The sequence below is a fragment of the Lampetra planeri genome, chromosome 25, assembly GCF_965212315.1.
Source record: "Lampetra planeri chromosome 25, kcLamPlan1.2.h2, whole genome shotgun sequence".
Taxonomy (NCBI): domain Eukaryota; kingdom Metazoa; phylum Chordata; class Hyperoartia; order Petromyzontiformes; family Petromyzontidae; genus Lampetra; species Lampetra planeri.
Genome location: NC_136131.1, coordinates 7,436,772 through 7,450,629, shown reverse-complemented (window position 1 = coordinate 7,450,629; position 13,858 = coordinate 7,436,772). Strand labels below are relative to the sequence as shown.

At 49.6% G+C, this 13,858-nt stretch overlaps 1 protein-coding gene across 2 annotated transcripts; it reads right to left on the bottom strand.

Annotated features, from left to right (window-relative positions):
• Positions 1–2,579: 2,579 nt before the first annotated feature.
• POLR1C (RNA polymerase I and III subunit C) lies at positions 2,580–13,790 on the bottom strand. 2 transcript variants are annotated; one of them, XM_078606141.1, is made up of 10 exons: positions 13,609–13,790; positions 11,721–11,792; positions 10,447–10,554; positions 9,303–9,435; positions 8,697–8,816; positions 8,142–8,294; positions 5,810–5,959; positions 5,410–5,477; positions 4,619–4,667; positions 2,580–4,162 (listed from the first exon to the last, which is right to left on the bottom strand). In XM_078606141.1, exons 1-10 carry the CDS (start codon positions 13,678–13,680, stop codon positions 4,002–4,004), a joined length of 1,086 nt encoding a protein of 361 aa, XP_078462267.1. In that variant the 5' UTR covers positions 13,681–13,790; the 3' UTR covers positions 2,580–4,001. The 2 variants fall into 2 exon arrangements, with proteins under 2 accessions (XP_078462267.1, XP_078462266.1); XM_078606140.1 differs by lacking the exon at positions 13,609–13,790 and adding an exon at positions 12,576–12,696.
• Between the last annotated feature and the right edge of the window lie 68 nt (positions 13,791–13,858).

Here is a 13,858-nt window from a genome sequence, read left to right as displayed (position 1 = left end):
GGCACCACGGGGTGACCAGCCCCTCCCCACCCAGCCCCACCCCCCACTCAGCCCCTCCCCACCCTCCCCACCCAGCCCCTCCCCACCGTCGCCTCCCCACCCAGCCCCACCCCACCCAGCCCCTCCCCACCCTAACCACCCAGCCCCTCCCCACCCTCCCCACCCAGCCCCTCCCCACCCAGCCCCTCCCAGCACGACGGACACAATAATCTCCTGTGGGCTGGTGTAACCAGGAGGTTCCTGCCAGTATACATTAATACCTCAGTGAGCTTTACCTGGTAAGATTTTTTTTATAAGTTTAGTTTTACTTGTATATTTTTTTTTACCTTCCTTATGAAATAAAGTTAATCAAAGTAAAAAATAATAAAAAACTAAAAAACATTAACGTAGAATGTAGCCTAGTTCTTAATCGGAGTGAGTGTACTGGCAGTCTATGATGTAGACTGTAGCCTGGTTATTACGCTGGGTGAGTGTACTGACAGTCTATAATGTAGACTGTAGCCTGGTTATTAAGCTGGGTGAGTGTACTGACAGTCTATAATGTAGACTGTAGCCTGGTTATTAAGCTGGGTGATTGTACTGGCAGTCTGTAATGTAGACTGTAGGATGGTTATTAAGCTGGGTGAGTGTACTGGCAGTCTATGATGTAGACTGTAGCCTGGTTATTAAGCTGGGTGATTGTACTGGCAGTCTGTAATGTAGACTGTAGGATGGTTATTAAGCTGGGTGAGTGTACTGGCAGTCTATGATGTAGACTGTAGCCTGGTTATTAAGCTGGGTGATTGTACTGGCAGTCTGTAATGTAGACTGTAGGATGGTTATTAAGCTGGGTGAGTGTACTGGCAGTCTATGATGTAGACTGTAGCCTGGTTATTAAGCTGGGTGAGTGCACTGGCAGTCTATAATGTAGACTGTAGCATGGTTATTAAGCTGGGTGAGTGTACTGGCAGTCTATGATGTAGACTGTAGCCTGGTTATTAAGCTGGGTGATTGTACTGGCAGTCTGTAATGTAGACTGTAGGATGGTTATTAAGCTGGGTGAGTGTACTGGCAGTCTATGATGTAGACTGTAGCCTGGTTATTAAGCTGGGTGATTGTACTGGCAGTCTGTAATGTAGACTGTAGGATGGTTATTAAGCTGGGTGAGTGTACTGGCAGTCTATGATGTAGACTGTAGCCTGGTTATTAAGCTGGGTGAGTGCACTGTCAGTCTATAATGTAGACTGTAGCTGTTTATTAAGCTGAGTGAGTGTACTGGCAGTCTATAATGTAGACTGTAGCCTGGTTATTAAGTTTGGTCAGTGTGTAGTGTACTGGCAGTCTATAATGTAGACTGTAGCCTGGTTAAGGTGGGTGAGTGTACTGACAGTTTATAATGTAGACTGTAGCCTGGTTAAGGTGGGTGAGTGTACTGACAGTCTGTAATGTAGACTGTAGCCTGGTTATTAAGGTGTGTGAGTGTACTGACAGTCTATAATGTAGACTGTAGCAATGGTTATTAAGTTTGGTGAGTGTACTGGCAGTCTATAATGTAGACCTTGGCCTGGTCCTTAACCTGAGTGAGTGTACTGGCAGTCTATAAAGTAGAATCCCTCAACCTGGGTGGATGAAACAATGGGTGGAGTTCACCACGGAACAGTCGTCAATCATTGTGGCAGCGGTATAAGGGTGACAACGAGGCGACTGACCAATGATGGTGAGCGAGCGACTCATGTGATGAATCCAACGAGTTCTGTATCGACAGTCAAGCCTGATTGAATGTAAGTTGAATTCCATGAAGTTCATTCCGCGCCTCCGATGAGCATGGTTGGCTACGTACAGCGTGAAAGAAGTTCAACATACATTCATCAAGGTAGATGGGGGTATGGCAGTCGTTTCGATTCGTAAAAGGCCCGATAGGTTGTTTTTATCACGTGACCTTCCGAACTTTCTACAGCGTGCGGGTTTGATCATTACAGACACTATTGTACGAAATTAATGTACCGTATTAATGTTGCGTCTTGCAATACACGGTAGTTGATTCAAGTTGGGGGCGCTGTGGCCGGCGAAACGCGGCCCGCAATCGGAAGCTTGCCAGTTAAAATCCTGGTTGGGCGAGGGGGGGTTGACTCAGCACATCATTCCTCCCTCGGGGAGCGATAAAATAGTTACCACTTTGTGGGAGAAGTCAATAGTGGTTGTCCTATGGATTTACTCACCCCCACCACATGAATGTGCAATTTCCATAAACTGGCTCAGTCATGTAAACAGAAGCGCACCGTCCGAATGCTCGTTTGAGATACGAGCAAGATCTCAATTTTTGGTTAATGTGAAGTGGCCAAAGGGGACCTCATGTGGAGTGGGCAAGGGGGCCCACGTGGAGTGGTCAAGGGGATACACGTGTAGTGCCAAGGGGATACACGTGTAGTGGCCAAGGAGACCCATAAAGGATGTTGTGGAGACAGCATATGGCTATTGTGATATTTACGGTGTTTAAATGTACCCCAACGTTGAGTTCATTGGCATCCGTCATTCACATTCATATCCGGTTTCGTATCAACCTGAGGTGATTAAGCAAAAATAATGAAGCAAAATCAATGTTAAACGAAACATTGCCAGACTTTTCGTATGTATTATTCTCAGTTGGAACAGTGTAGGACAATTCGTTTCAAAAAGGGTGGAACGATAAAGGTCAAAATGAACAAAGCAACTTTGCGTGCCTGTTATGACAATATAAATTAAGACAATAATGTTGATGGTGACATAGTGCCGTCTACTCGGCAGTCGAACTGAACTTAAATATTGAGAATTTTAACAACTCCCTGAAATGAGCAGTTAGGATGAAGGTAGACAAACATTACCAGCTGGCAAAATAGAAGCAAAACAATTACAATCAATTCTTACATTCATAACACATCGAATCGCGTGTGTTAAGAATCCACCGTTTAACATTTACGAAAATTATGGGTTCATGGGACACCTACAGCCACGACGGGCAGCTTTAATCACAAAAGAGAAAAACAAAATGATGTAATCTTGATCCAGCACTGCGAGTCACAGAATCGCGAGCGTAGGAGATGAATGGGTGCCACGGTGGTGAGATGTTAACTACCTTGCCTGGTATGCAGAAGGTCGTGGGTTTGATCCCGACCATGACACCTGTATACTTGGAGTTTGCATGTCTCTCCCCGTAGTTGCATGGATTTTTCTCTGGGTCCTCCGGTTTTTCCCTCCAAGTTTAGAATGAACATGAGTTTAGAGTATTTGACGGCTATAATAATTCCACGTGACAAGCCACTTCGTTGAGCTATCATTTATGGCCAGGTCGCTTCTGAAAAATAGCTATCTATAGCTCAGTGGGCTTTACCTGGTCAAATAAAAAATATGTTCCGTTTAGTTTAAGAATTCTACACACCAACATCACTCTACGAAGCACTCCCGTCGTCCCCCTCGCCAACGACTGCCTCGGGGCTCGCACAACCAGCAGCGTTGAGCCAGCAAGGGGGGCCCTCACTGTACGGGTATTTCCCCCCCCCCACCGGCAATTTGGCTGAGCTGGAGCCAAAAACCAAACAATGATTCGCCGGTGTCACGAGACATCGGAATCCGGCTCGGGGCCAAGCAAGGGGGTCGGGGGTCGTGGGGGGGGCGGAGTTGATCACTTTCGTCAAACGTTGCGTCGGTACACTCGAACGCATGACGACGCACGGCGACGATGCACGCAACGACCGCACGGCTCAGCTTCCGCGGTCGAAAAATAACACCGGCGCCTCCCGAACCGCTCCATGGCAAGGGCCCTGGCGCGGTTCGGTTGTGCGGTGGGAAAAAGAGGTTCCAGTTTCGTCCGGATTGTAAGATTTTCAGAAAGTGAGACGCAAACCCACACTTGTGCTCGGTGTCAGAAAAGTTACTTTACAATCCAGAGAATATGGTGATGCTGCTCCAGCAGCAGTTGAAGCAGCTATGGCTCTGACACCTGTAGGACAACAACCAGATGACGGTTCCGAACCCGACACGCCACGTCACATCTTGTCAGCTGTCGCCGCCGCCTCCTCCTCATCATCATCGTCGTCCTCCTTGGAGTCGAGCTCGTTAAGATACTTGTGACACTTCTCCATCAGCACCTTGATTGCCTCGCACACGAGCACGCTGGGCGGCAGGGCCCCCGTCGACTCCACTGAGACTGCGGGGTTGGTGGAGTGGGGGACACACACACGCACCACGACAAGCGGCATTACGTCACAATGACCAAAATCTATCTGGCTGGAAGTTTTTTCCACAGCGGCGTAAATCCAAGTGTGGTTCTTCTGGAGTTAGGCTGCGTGTTGAGCATATCTTCTCTCAAGCTTTTGCCACACACTACTGCAGGGCATCTTCAGGGAGATGCAGATACCTGGAGGCCAGGAGAGAATCCTCACTTCCCGACTCCTGAAGTTGCCCACAAGGAGTGCGTTCTGGCGAAAGCTCGAGAGAAGAATTGCTCGTCACGTGGCCTAACCCACGTGGCCGCATTTGGAACAGAAACCAAGTCCACCGTACGCATGGATTCTGTGATGCTTTGAAACGCGCTTGTCTTTGTAAGCGTGTAATTCGCAGTGATAGAATAACGGGGGAGGGTCTTGCGGTGCTGGGAACTCACAGATGAAATGATTCCTGATCCGGCACAGCTGCACCAAATCCTTCAGATCCTGCGCACGACACACACAAGTGACGCGTTAAGTGAAAAACGCGTCAAGCGAAAACATTTCCTTATAAATAATGTAAGGATATTTGGCGAGATACGATGTACGCACGCACATTAAGATGGTGGGACAAATAACTGAGGGCACACCGCCGCAATACTGTATTATTCCGCGTACCATATCACTCCACTCAGCCATGCAGCTCAACAAAGTAGTTCGTCGTCGACCACTCAGAAACCGTGTTATAACGGGCGCCTTCCGCGTTATAACGGTGCGTGTTCCACGTTGTGCTAAAAGATTTCGCTAATGTAAGAGCTGCGTTAGAGCGAAACCACAGCATGCGAACACCACGTGTTAAGTGAGGACTTGCCGTACACAGAACTTTTTCTCGGCGAGCCTTACTATTGTTGCTATACATCCGTCTAGTGAAACTAAACTGGTCTAATTTCCGTCCAGTGAAGGGCGTGCTTGCAGACGGGGTGAACCCCATGATCGGAGAGACAACAAGGCCACGAAACAGCAACAAATACAACAGCAAATGCACATGTACAGCGTTTTTGTTGATCCAATGTTGGATGAGTGGAGGTGAAGGACCCAGCACCGGGTCAGGCAATACTTGCCAACGATTCTCAAATGCAACCACTCGAGCATCATGGGGTGGTGGAAGGGGAGACCACAAGGGTGGACACCGCTGGGGTGGTGGGAGGGGAGACCACAAGGGTGGACACCGCTGGGGTGGCGCTCTCACCTCATGCCTCAGCACCTCTCGGCTGCACGTGTCAAGCCGGGCATTCAGAACCTTGGCCACCTTCTCTCCTGCGCACGCAGCACGTATACACACGAGACAAAGATCCCCTGTATAGCCTCAACGAACTGTTGGGGCAAGTGCTGTTAGCAAACACCCATGAAGGCCGGTACAACACACGAGGGGGTGGGTGGCCAACACCACGCCCGGCCGCCTTTGTCTCCCCAGTGGAAATGTTTAGACACCCCACCAAGGTTATCGTTTAAGACCAAGCCGACCTAGGGGAGGCTCGGGACCGGTTGAGATATTCGTCAGCAATGTTGGCCGCGAGCTGTATTCTCGACGGTGCACAGGGGCAGGGAACATCGGGGCGAGGGAAAGGGGGCGACTCGCTGCGTCGTACCGTCCACCTCCTCCACGCCAATCACCCCCTCAGAGAAGCAGCTCTGCAGCTTATGCGCCAGTGCCCCGACAACAGGCGCCAAGAGCCGGATCTCCGGCAGCAGTCGGTAGCTCGCCGTGGCCACGGGGGAGAACTTGGCGTGGTCCCGGCCTGCGGTGCGGGATCGCCAACGGAGAGGTATTCAAAATCACGATCAAGAATCCAGCTGCCACCAGACACCCTCACCCAGACATTCCTACCAGAGGTCGCAAACGGGTTTTGATTCCTTACCCGTACCCGGCCGCACCAGGGTCGCAAACAGGTACCCGTACCCGTACCCGGCCGGGTATGGGTACCCGTACCCGGCCGGGTATGGGTACCCGAACGCTACCCGTACCCTACCCGAAATGAGTGACAAACGGTTACTCACCGGTGACTCACAGCCTACCCGTACCCGTACCCGGCCGCACCAGGGTCGCAAACGGGTACCCGTACCCGGCCGGGTACGGGTAGCCGGGTATCGGGTAGGGTACGGGTATTGGGTACCCGGTTGCGACCTCTGATTCCTACCTCACATCCCTTCAAGGTTATGGCAACTTTCTCCTCTACGGCATTCCCGCATCCCTCACCTCACCGCGTCCCTCACCTCTAAACTCAATGTCCAAAATGCTGCTGGTGTCAGGCTCTTCACCTGCATCACCCAAATTCACCAATCATAATATTTTAGTACATTTGGTATCTGTGTAGGTTCTTACTCTTTTTACCGATCTTAGTTGTGGAATTAACGCAAACATTTTTACGAGTCATAGAATAAATTTCGATTTAAAGCGTTCGTGACTGCAGGGATTCATCTTCTTGGTTCTTTCGGTAAAGTCACGTAGAAGGGAAATAATAAATAATAAAAATAAAACGTAATAAAATACAATTCTCACGACGTTTCGGCCACAACACAAGCAGCCGTCCTCAGGTGAAGAACAGGTCTGTCGGAAAGACAGCGTCTGTCTTTCCGTTTCGGCCACAACGAAAGCAGCCGTCCTCAGGTGAAGAAACGTCGTGAGAATTGTATTTTATTATGTTTTATTTGTATTATTTTATTATTTCCCTTCTACGTGACTTTACCGAAAGAACCAAGAAGATAAGTCATAGAATATCCACCACCACCACAACCATCACCACCTATGCTGTAATTTGATAAAATCAGGCAGTCAACAAAATAACTGATCAGTGATATATGAGAGAAAATTGCCGAGGCATTGCCTGTGTAACGGGTTCCGGAGACACTTGTAGAGGTAACTTCTTTATTACAATCCAACAGCACTCCAACATTCCAACTCTCCAACAGTCCAGATACTCTGTTACCGCCTAGGTACACAGCCTAGATACTCTACTCTGGCTACGCTCTGGAACTCGCCCTCACAAGGTCGTAGAGTCGGGAGTTCCAGAGTCCCACCACTGGCTCTCACAACATCCCAGGGTCCTCTGATGGCTGCCTCCCGTCGTCCAGGGAGCTCCCCTTTTATGCCTAGTCTCCAACGAGGGGTGGGGCCGTGTGCGCCCCCAGATATCCCACAGAGCACACACAGCCCCCCCCTTGGTGGCGCTAAGCGGCTTAAGCGCCTGGGCCGCCCGGGAACCCAACGCCTGGCGCCAAGAGGCTTAAGCGTCTGACCCGCCTGGGAACCCAGCCCTGGCGCAAAGAGGCCCAAGCGCCTGGCCCGCCCAGGGTCCCAGAGCCCCCAGCAGCCCCTCCCTTCTTATGTCACTACACCTGTACGGCGTCTTTGCTCAAGTATGGTCGTGTGGAACCTCAATCGAGGTCTATGATATCGATTCTATTCATTGTCGATCCGACTGCAATGTTAAAATGTCTGTTTTTATTCACTAATCACAAAACAATTGCGGGTTAATCACTGCATCCATTCCATGGTGGCGAGATGTTATCTACCTCGCCTGGTATACAGGAGGTTGTGGGTTCGATCCTGAGCCCGATGCCAGTATATTTGGAGTTTTTATGTGCTCCATGTGGTCACGTGGATTTTTGTCTGGGTTCTTCGGTTTTCCCCTCCACATTTAGAAACATGCGTTTGAAAGTATTTTTCTGTTAGAAATTTCCACTTTGTTGAGCTATCATTTGTGGCCAGGTTGGTTCTGGTAATAGCTATATAGCTCAGTGGGCCTTACCAGGTAAAATAAAAATATTAAATTAGTTTTTCAGTGCCAAGCGATCCATGGATCAAGTGATCCCGTTGGCCAGTATTGCGTCGTTTGAACCGCCTACTTTTTGCGATTGGCTAATATCTGCACGATCGGCGATTCCGCCACAGTGCATCTTGATCGCGCTGCAGCGTCTCACCGATGCCCTTGACGCAGTGCACCATGATGTCGATCTCGTGCCCCGGCCGCAGCAGAGCGATGAGGATGTCGTCGTCCACGGGCCGGATGGAGCCCTCGGCGTACACGTCCGCCTGGCTTCCCAGCGGCACCCAGCGCAAGTGCCGCGAATAGACTGCGGGGGCAGCGTAAGATGAGGACGAAGAGAACGAAGAGGTGGGGGTGAATGTTGGAGGGGGGGGGGGGGTCAGACGGGAAAAGTTCGTCGTACAGGCACGGATATCACAGAACACAACATCGTGTGCACTATACACACACAGGCGAGGCCCGGGACCGGTTCAGATAATCGTCACCGGTGTTGACAGTGAGCGGGAATTGAGCTCGGGTCGTTGTTTCATCGCGCAATGCGCTAACCGCTGCACTACCGCTCTCCACACACGCACACACTCCTTCACCATCCTAGCCGCCCAACCACCTCCGTGGAGGACCTGTTCTCCACACACACTCTACACAACCACACATAACACACACACACACACACCCGCCGTCCCCACCACCCGTGGAGGCGCCGCCACACCTTTGTGGTTGATGTAGAGCTCGTTGGGGTCGGAGGAGTCTTTGGGAACCTTGGGGTTCCTGCTGCACTTCACCTTGAGCTGGAACTTCACCGTATCGATGTCCGTACCCTCCTCGTCACCTGCGCAGGCGCCAGCACGGTTGCCCATCATGTAACGGCCAAGCCAACGGTTACACATTGCCGAATTGCACTTTCGCCAAATTCAGTGAAACGCTAAATTTAATTAAATTGGAGAATGTACTTTAATCGACTAATTAAGTTGACTGTGCCATATGTGCATGGTGCGGTGGTACCTGTTAATGCAACTACTACTGCTACTATGCCTATTGCTGCTACTATGAAGATTATAACTATGATTACCAATGCTATTACTAGAACTGCTGCCTTTGCTATTAATACTGCTGCTACTACTGCTACTACAACTATGATCATTGCTGCTACTACTGGTGTTAATTTTACTACTGCTACTACGACTGCTGCTATTACTATTGCTACTACTGCTATTATTACCACTGCTACTATTGTTGTTTCTGCTACTGCTACTATAACTACCATTACAAAAACTACGACTACTCTACTACGACTACTGCTGCTGCCGCTTGTTACCCGGGTTGCGGAACTCAAAGAGCCGGGGGTCTGCGTGGATGGGGATGAGGCCCAGGCGGTGGGCGAGGATCTCGTCCTGGATGATGGACGTGTTGTTGTAGATGAACACCTTCTCCACCGCCATCGTCGGCACCTGTAGCGGCACGCAGAGGCAATGAGCCGCGCTCACTCACACCACCGTATATAACCTAAACAGATATTTTGGGGCAAGTGCTGTCAACGAGCACCTATGAAGGCCAGCACGGTACACGAGGGGGTGGGTGGCCATCAGCACGCCCGAGGGCCTTTGTCTCCCAAGTGATGATGCCTACACATCGCACCAGGTATTAATTTGAGGCGGAGTCCGCCTAGGGAAGGCCCAGGACTGATTCATATAATCGAAACTGGTGTTGGCCATGAGCGAGAAATCGAACTCGGATCCCTGGCTCATCGTGCAGTGTGATAATCACTGCGCAACATATTCACACATTCACACATACACACACAAAAAGACCAAGATCCGCCGTATAACCTGAACAGACTGTTGGGGCAAGAGATGTTTGCTAGCACCTATGAAGGCCAGCACAGAACACGAGGGGTTGGGTGGCCAGCACCATGCCCAGCTGAATTTGTCTGCCCAGTGGCGATGATTTTACACACCGCACCAGGCCAAGCGAGCCTAAGCGAGGCCTAGGACGACCACATTTTTTACACTACCGGGACTTTCCCAGCTATTGGGGCGCCATGGTGGCGAAATGTTAACTACCTCGCCTGGTATACAGGTCATGGGTTCAATCACGACCATGACGCTTGTATATTTAAAGTTTGCATGTTTTCCCTGTGGTCGAGTGGATTTTTTTCTGGGTCCTCCGATTTTTCCCCTCCACATTTGGAATCAACATTACACGTTCAGAGTTATTTGACTGCTATAAATTTCCAAGCGGTAAGCCACTTGATTGAGCTGTCATTTGTGATAGCCAGGTCGCTTCTGAAAAACAAGCTATACAGCTCAGTGGGCCTTAACTGACTTTACTTTGTACAGCCAGAGGGGTTACCCCCCCCCTCTACCCCCTTCTTTCCCTAGTGGCCTGTGTTCACGGGGAGCACCCCAGAAGTGGGTCCCAGATCGCCGGTTGCTCTCTGGACGAGTGTCTGTGCGCCGCACCTCGGCGAGCAGGATCCTGCGGAAGGCGTTGGCGATGGCCGCGTCGACCCCGACCATGTCGAACTCCATCTCCATGTCCTCCATGCGCACCACGTCGATGCGGAAGTTCTGCGGCAGCGCAGCGGTTTGCATCAGGGATGTACGGCGAGGCGCGGCGCGGCCCTGCAACGGCTCGCTCGCCCCACTGCTGGCGGAAGGAGCCTCCCACTAGAGCAGTGGTTCTTAACCTGAGTTCGATCGAACCCCTGGGGTTCGGTGAGTCAGTCTCAGGGGTTCGGCGGAGGTTAAGACACACACCCGACTCATATGATTGTGCACCAGTAAAACATGTACCTATGTTTTGAATTTGAAAAAATCATATTTTATTTTTCCAATTAAGAAGGGTTCGGTGAATGCGCATATGAAACTGGTGGGGTTCGGTACCTCCAAAAAGGATAAGAACCACTGCACTAGAGGGAGCTCTAGGGGCTACAGCTGAGAGTTTAATTTGGTAAGTTGGTCGCATGCAAAACTGAATCGCTTATATGTGGCTGTCTAAACCCAGTTGCGAGCAGTTGGAGGGAGCTCTAGAGTCCCCTGTACAGGACATTTTGGCCTACTCTTCCACACTGACCAGATGTTTTTTGAAGATGATTATGGATGTAAACATGGCTTAATTTCAGCTGGATCTGAGATGCGATATCAATCAATTATGGTGATGTGTGTTCTTGCCTTATATAATATCTTGTTACGAGCAACTCTTGCCCACTACAGTAATTTGTTTCTTGCTGTGGTTGTCCCACCTGATGACGGAAGCTTGTGTTGCTTCCGAAACGTCGTGATTTATTTTATTTGTTATTATTTTTAATTTTATTTTATACCTACGTGACTTTACCGAAAGAACTAAAGAGTATGGAACATTGCAGTCACGAAAACTTAAGATCTAAACTGATGTGTGGTAGGTTTGTATTAAAGTAACTTGTGTTTTATTTTTTGATAGTGCCATCCATGCAAAATGCATCTCAAAATCCTGTTGAATTTGTAAGGCAGCCAGAACTGGTGCCAACGGTTGCCCAAGCTCTGTGGTCCTATATTTTGATGCTTGGACAACTCCATTGTCGAGCATATAAGAGGGACGAAACCCACAGAATCAAAAGATAACCCAATCGTGTAAGGCGGAGTTGGTATCACTCAAATCCTGTACAGATGGGAAAACGTGAAAATCATTCCACTCGCTTTTAATGCCATACCCTGCCAAGCCAGGGCTACAAATCGACAAAGTACTCTTCACTCACCTGTTCGAACTTCTCCTGGTTCCACGTGTCATCGTAGCCCGCGTAGTTGCCGGGGAAGTCCGTCGAATGAACCTGCGGTGGAAACACAGCGACAGGTTCAGAGGTCGCCAAGGGGTCAAGACGATGAACCGGCAGAGCAGGGTCAGCGGAGCAAGGTCACCGTTTTTGGACTGGGTTCAAGGGTCTACGGCTGAGAGTTTAATTGCATAAGTTGGTGACATCCAAACTGAATCGCTTATACGTGGCTGTCTGAAACCAGTTGGGAGCAGTTGGACAACCAGATGGTTATCACAGCAGACAGGCTTGACTTTGAAGTCTATCTGATTTTCAGCAACATTTCATCGCATGTTAGTCATTTGCCAACAACGATATGTTGTTACAATCCTGAATGTAATTTTTATTTCCTTTTTGCGCAACTATTCGTTCAGATGCAGACAACGCAGTTGCAAGTGATTAAGGCTGAACGATTTATTTCGGTAATGGCGCACTCAGCTGTGGACCTAACTTTAAGGAGTAACAAGGCTAAGCCAAGATCAGGATTTTGAAATACTAACTAGCAATTAGTACTAACTAATTTTCAAGTACTAACTAGCATGAACATTGGTCACCAAATATTTGTTTTATTTTAAATAAAACCTCAACACATTCGTAAATAACACTGTGGCCTTATTGGGGACGTTGTCGTTCACAGCACATTCATGTTTTTGTTATGTGCCTGTGCACCACTGCCGATGCAATATCACCAAATAATTTGTTAACTTTACCACTTTCTAAAAACCTTCAAAATATTATATGAAAACAATTCCTGCCAGGATTTATAAAATGATCAGATGGAGTGATGAGAGCTCAGCTCACGTTGTGTGTGTGTGGGTACGAGACGGATCGTGCCATCGCTGGACGGTGCGGGATTGCAACAGGGTGGGGGAGGCCTTCTTGAAGCAGTGGATAGACCATGGCTCATGATCTTTATGAAAGACAGAGGAGGATCAAAGCAGGGGGTCGCGCCTCCAGACATCAATCACCACCCACATATCGCACATCATCCCAGATTCCAAAGTCCAGTCAGCATTGACTGCGGCTACCAGCATGTATTCACTGTATGTTGAACTTCTTTCACGCCGTACGTAGCCAACCCTGCTAATCGGATGTGCGGGAAAGCATCAGTGCGAGACGACAATTTAAAGATAAATTGAGATAAAGCACGAGATAGCATAGACACACAAGAGATAATCGGGGATAATCACAAGGGATCTCATTCACAATGGCCCCAACCAGAAACTTTCACTACCACCATTACCTCCACCACATCTTTCACCTCTTCCACCACCACCTCCAACAACAACAAAAATGCACCACCATCGTCCACCTCCCCATTACTAATACCATCTACACCATCACCACCACGGCACCACATCTTCCACTACCCAACCACGCACACCATCACCCACATCCACCACCATCACCAACATCCACCACCATCACCTCCTACATCATCATGACCACCACTTCATTCACCACCACCATCACGTACACCACCTAAACTAACACAGAGATAGCTCTGTAAAGCCTTCACATAATGTTTGGGCAAGTGGTGTTAGCGAGCACCTATGATGGCTGGCACATATTTTGCTGTCTTTTCTTGGATTTTCTGTTTGCACTTAGTCACATATTCACTTTAAGATGTTTTTTTGTTCATGTTTTTGTTTTTTGTTTGTTGCGGTTGCACCCGATTCAAGAGCCCAATGGCTCACAGGGCTATACCAAATAAATAAACTTGAAACTTGAACAGTACACGAGGGTGGTGGATGTCCAGCACAACCATCACCACCACCAACCACCACCACATGTCCACCATTCCGCGGTGTTGATCCTCGACTAAAAGACTCACGTTGGTCACGCCGTGTTCGCTGAGGAGGACTCGTTCGCGCATCTCCGTCACCCTCTCGGCCGTGGTCGCCATGGCTCCGTGACCCCCGGGAGATTCGAGACTCTGCGGCTCCGCGAGGGGACTGCGACCGCAGGGCGCTCAGGCGATGCCGAGGCTCTCGGTGGGGCCTCGCGGTGCGCGGGATTGGATTTGGTAGCGCAAACGCGCTACGGGCGTGCCGGAGCCACGTGCGCGCGACCCTCCACGTGCT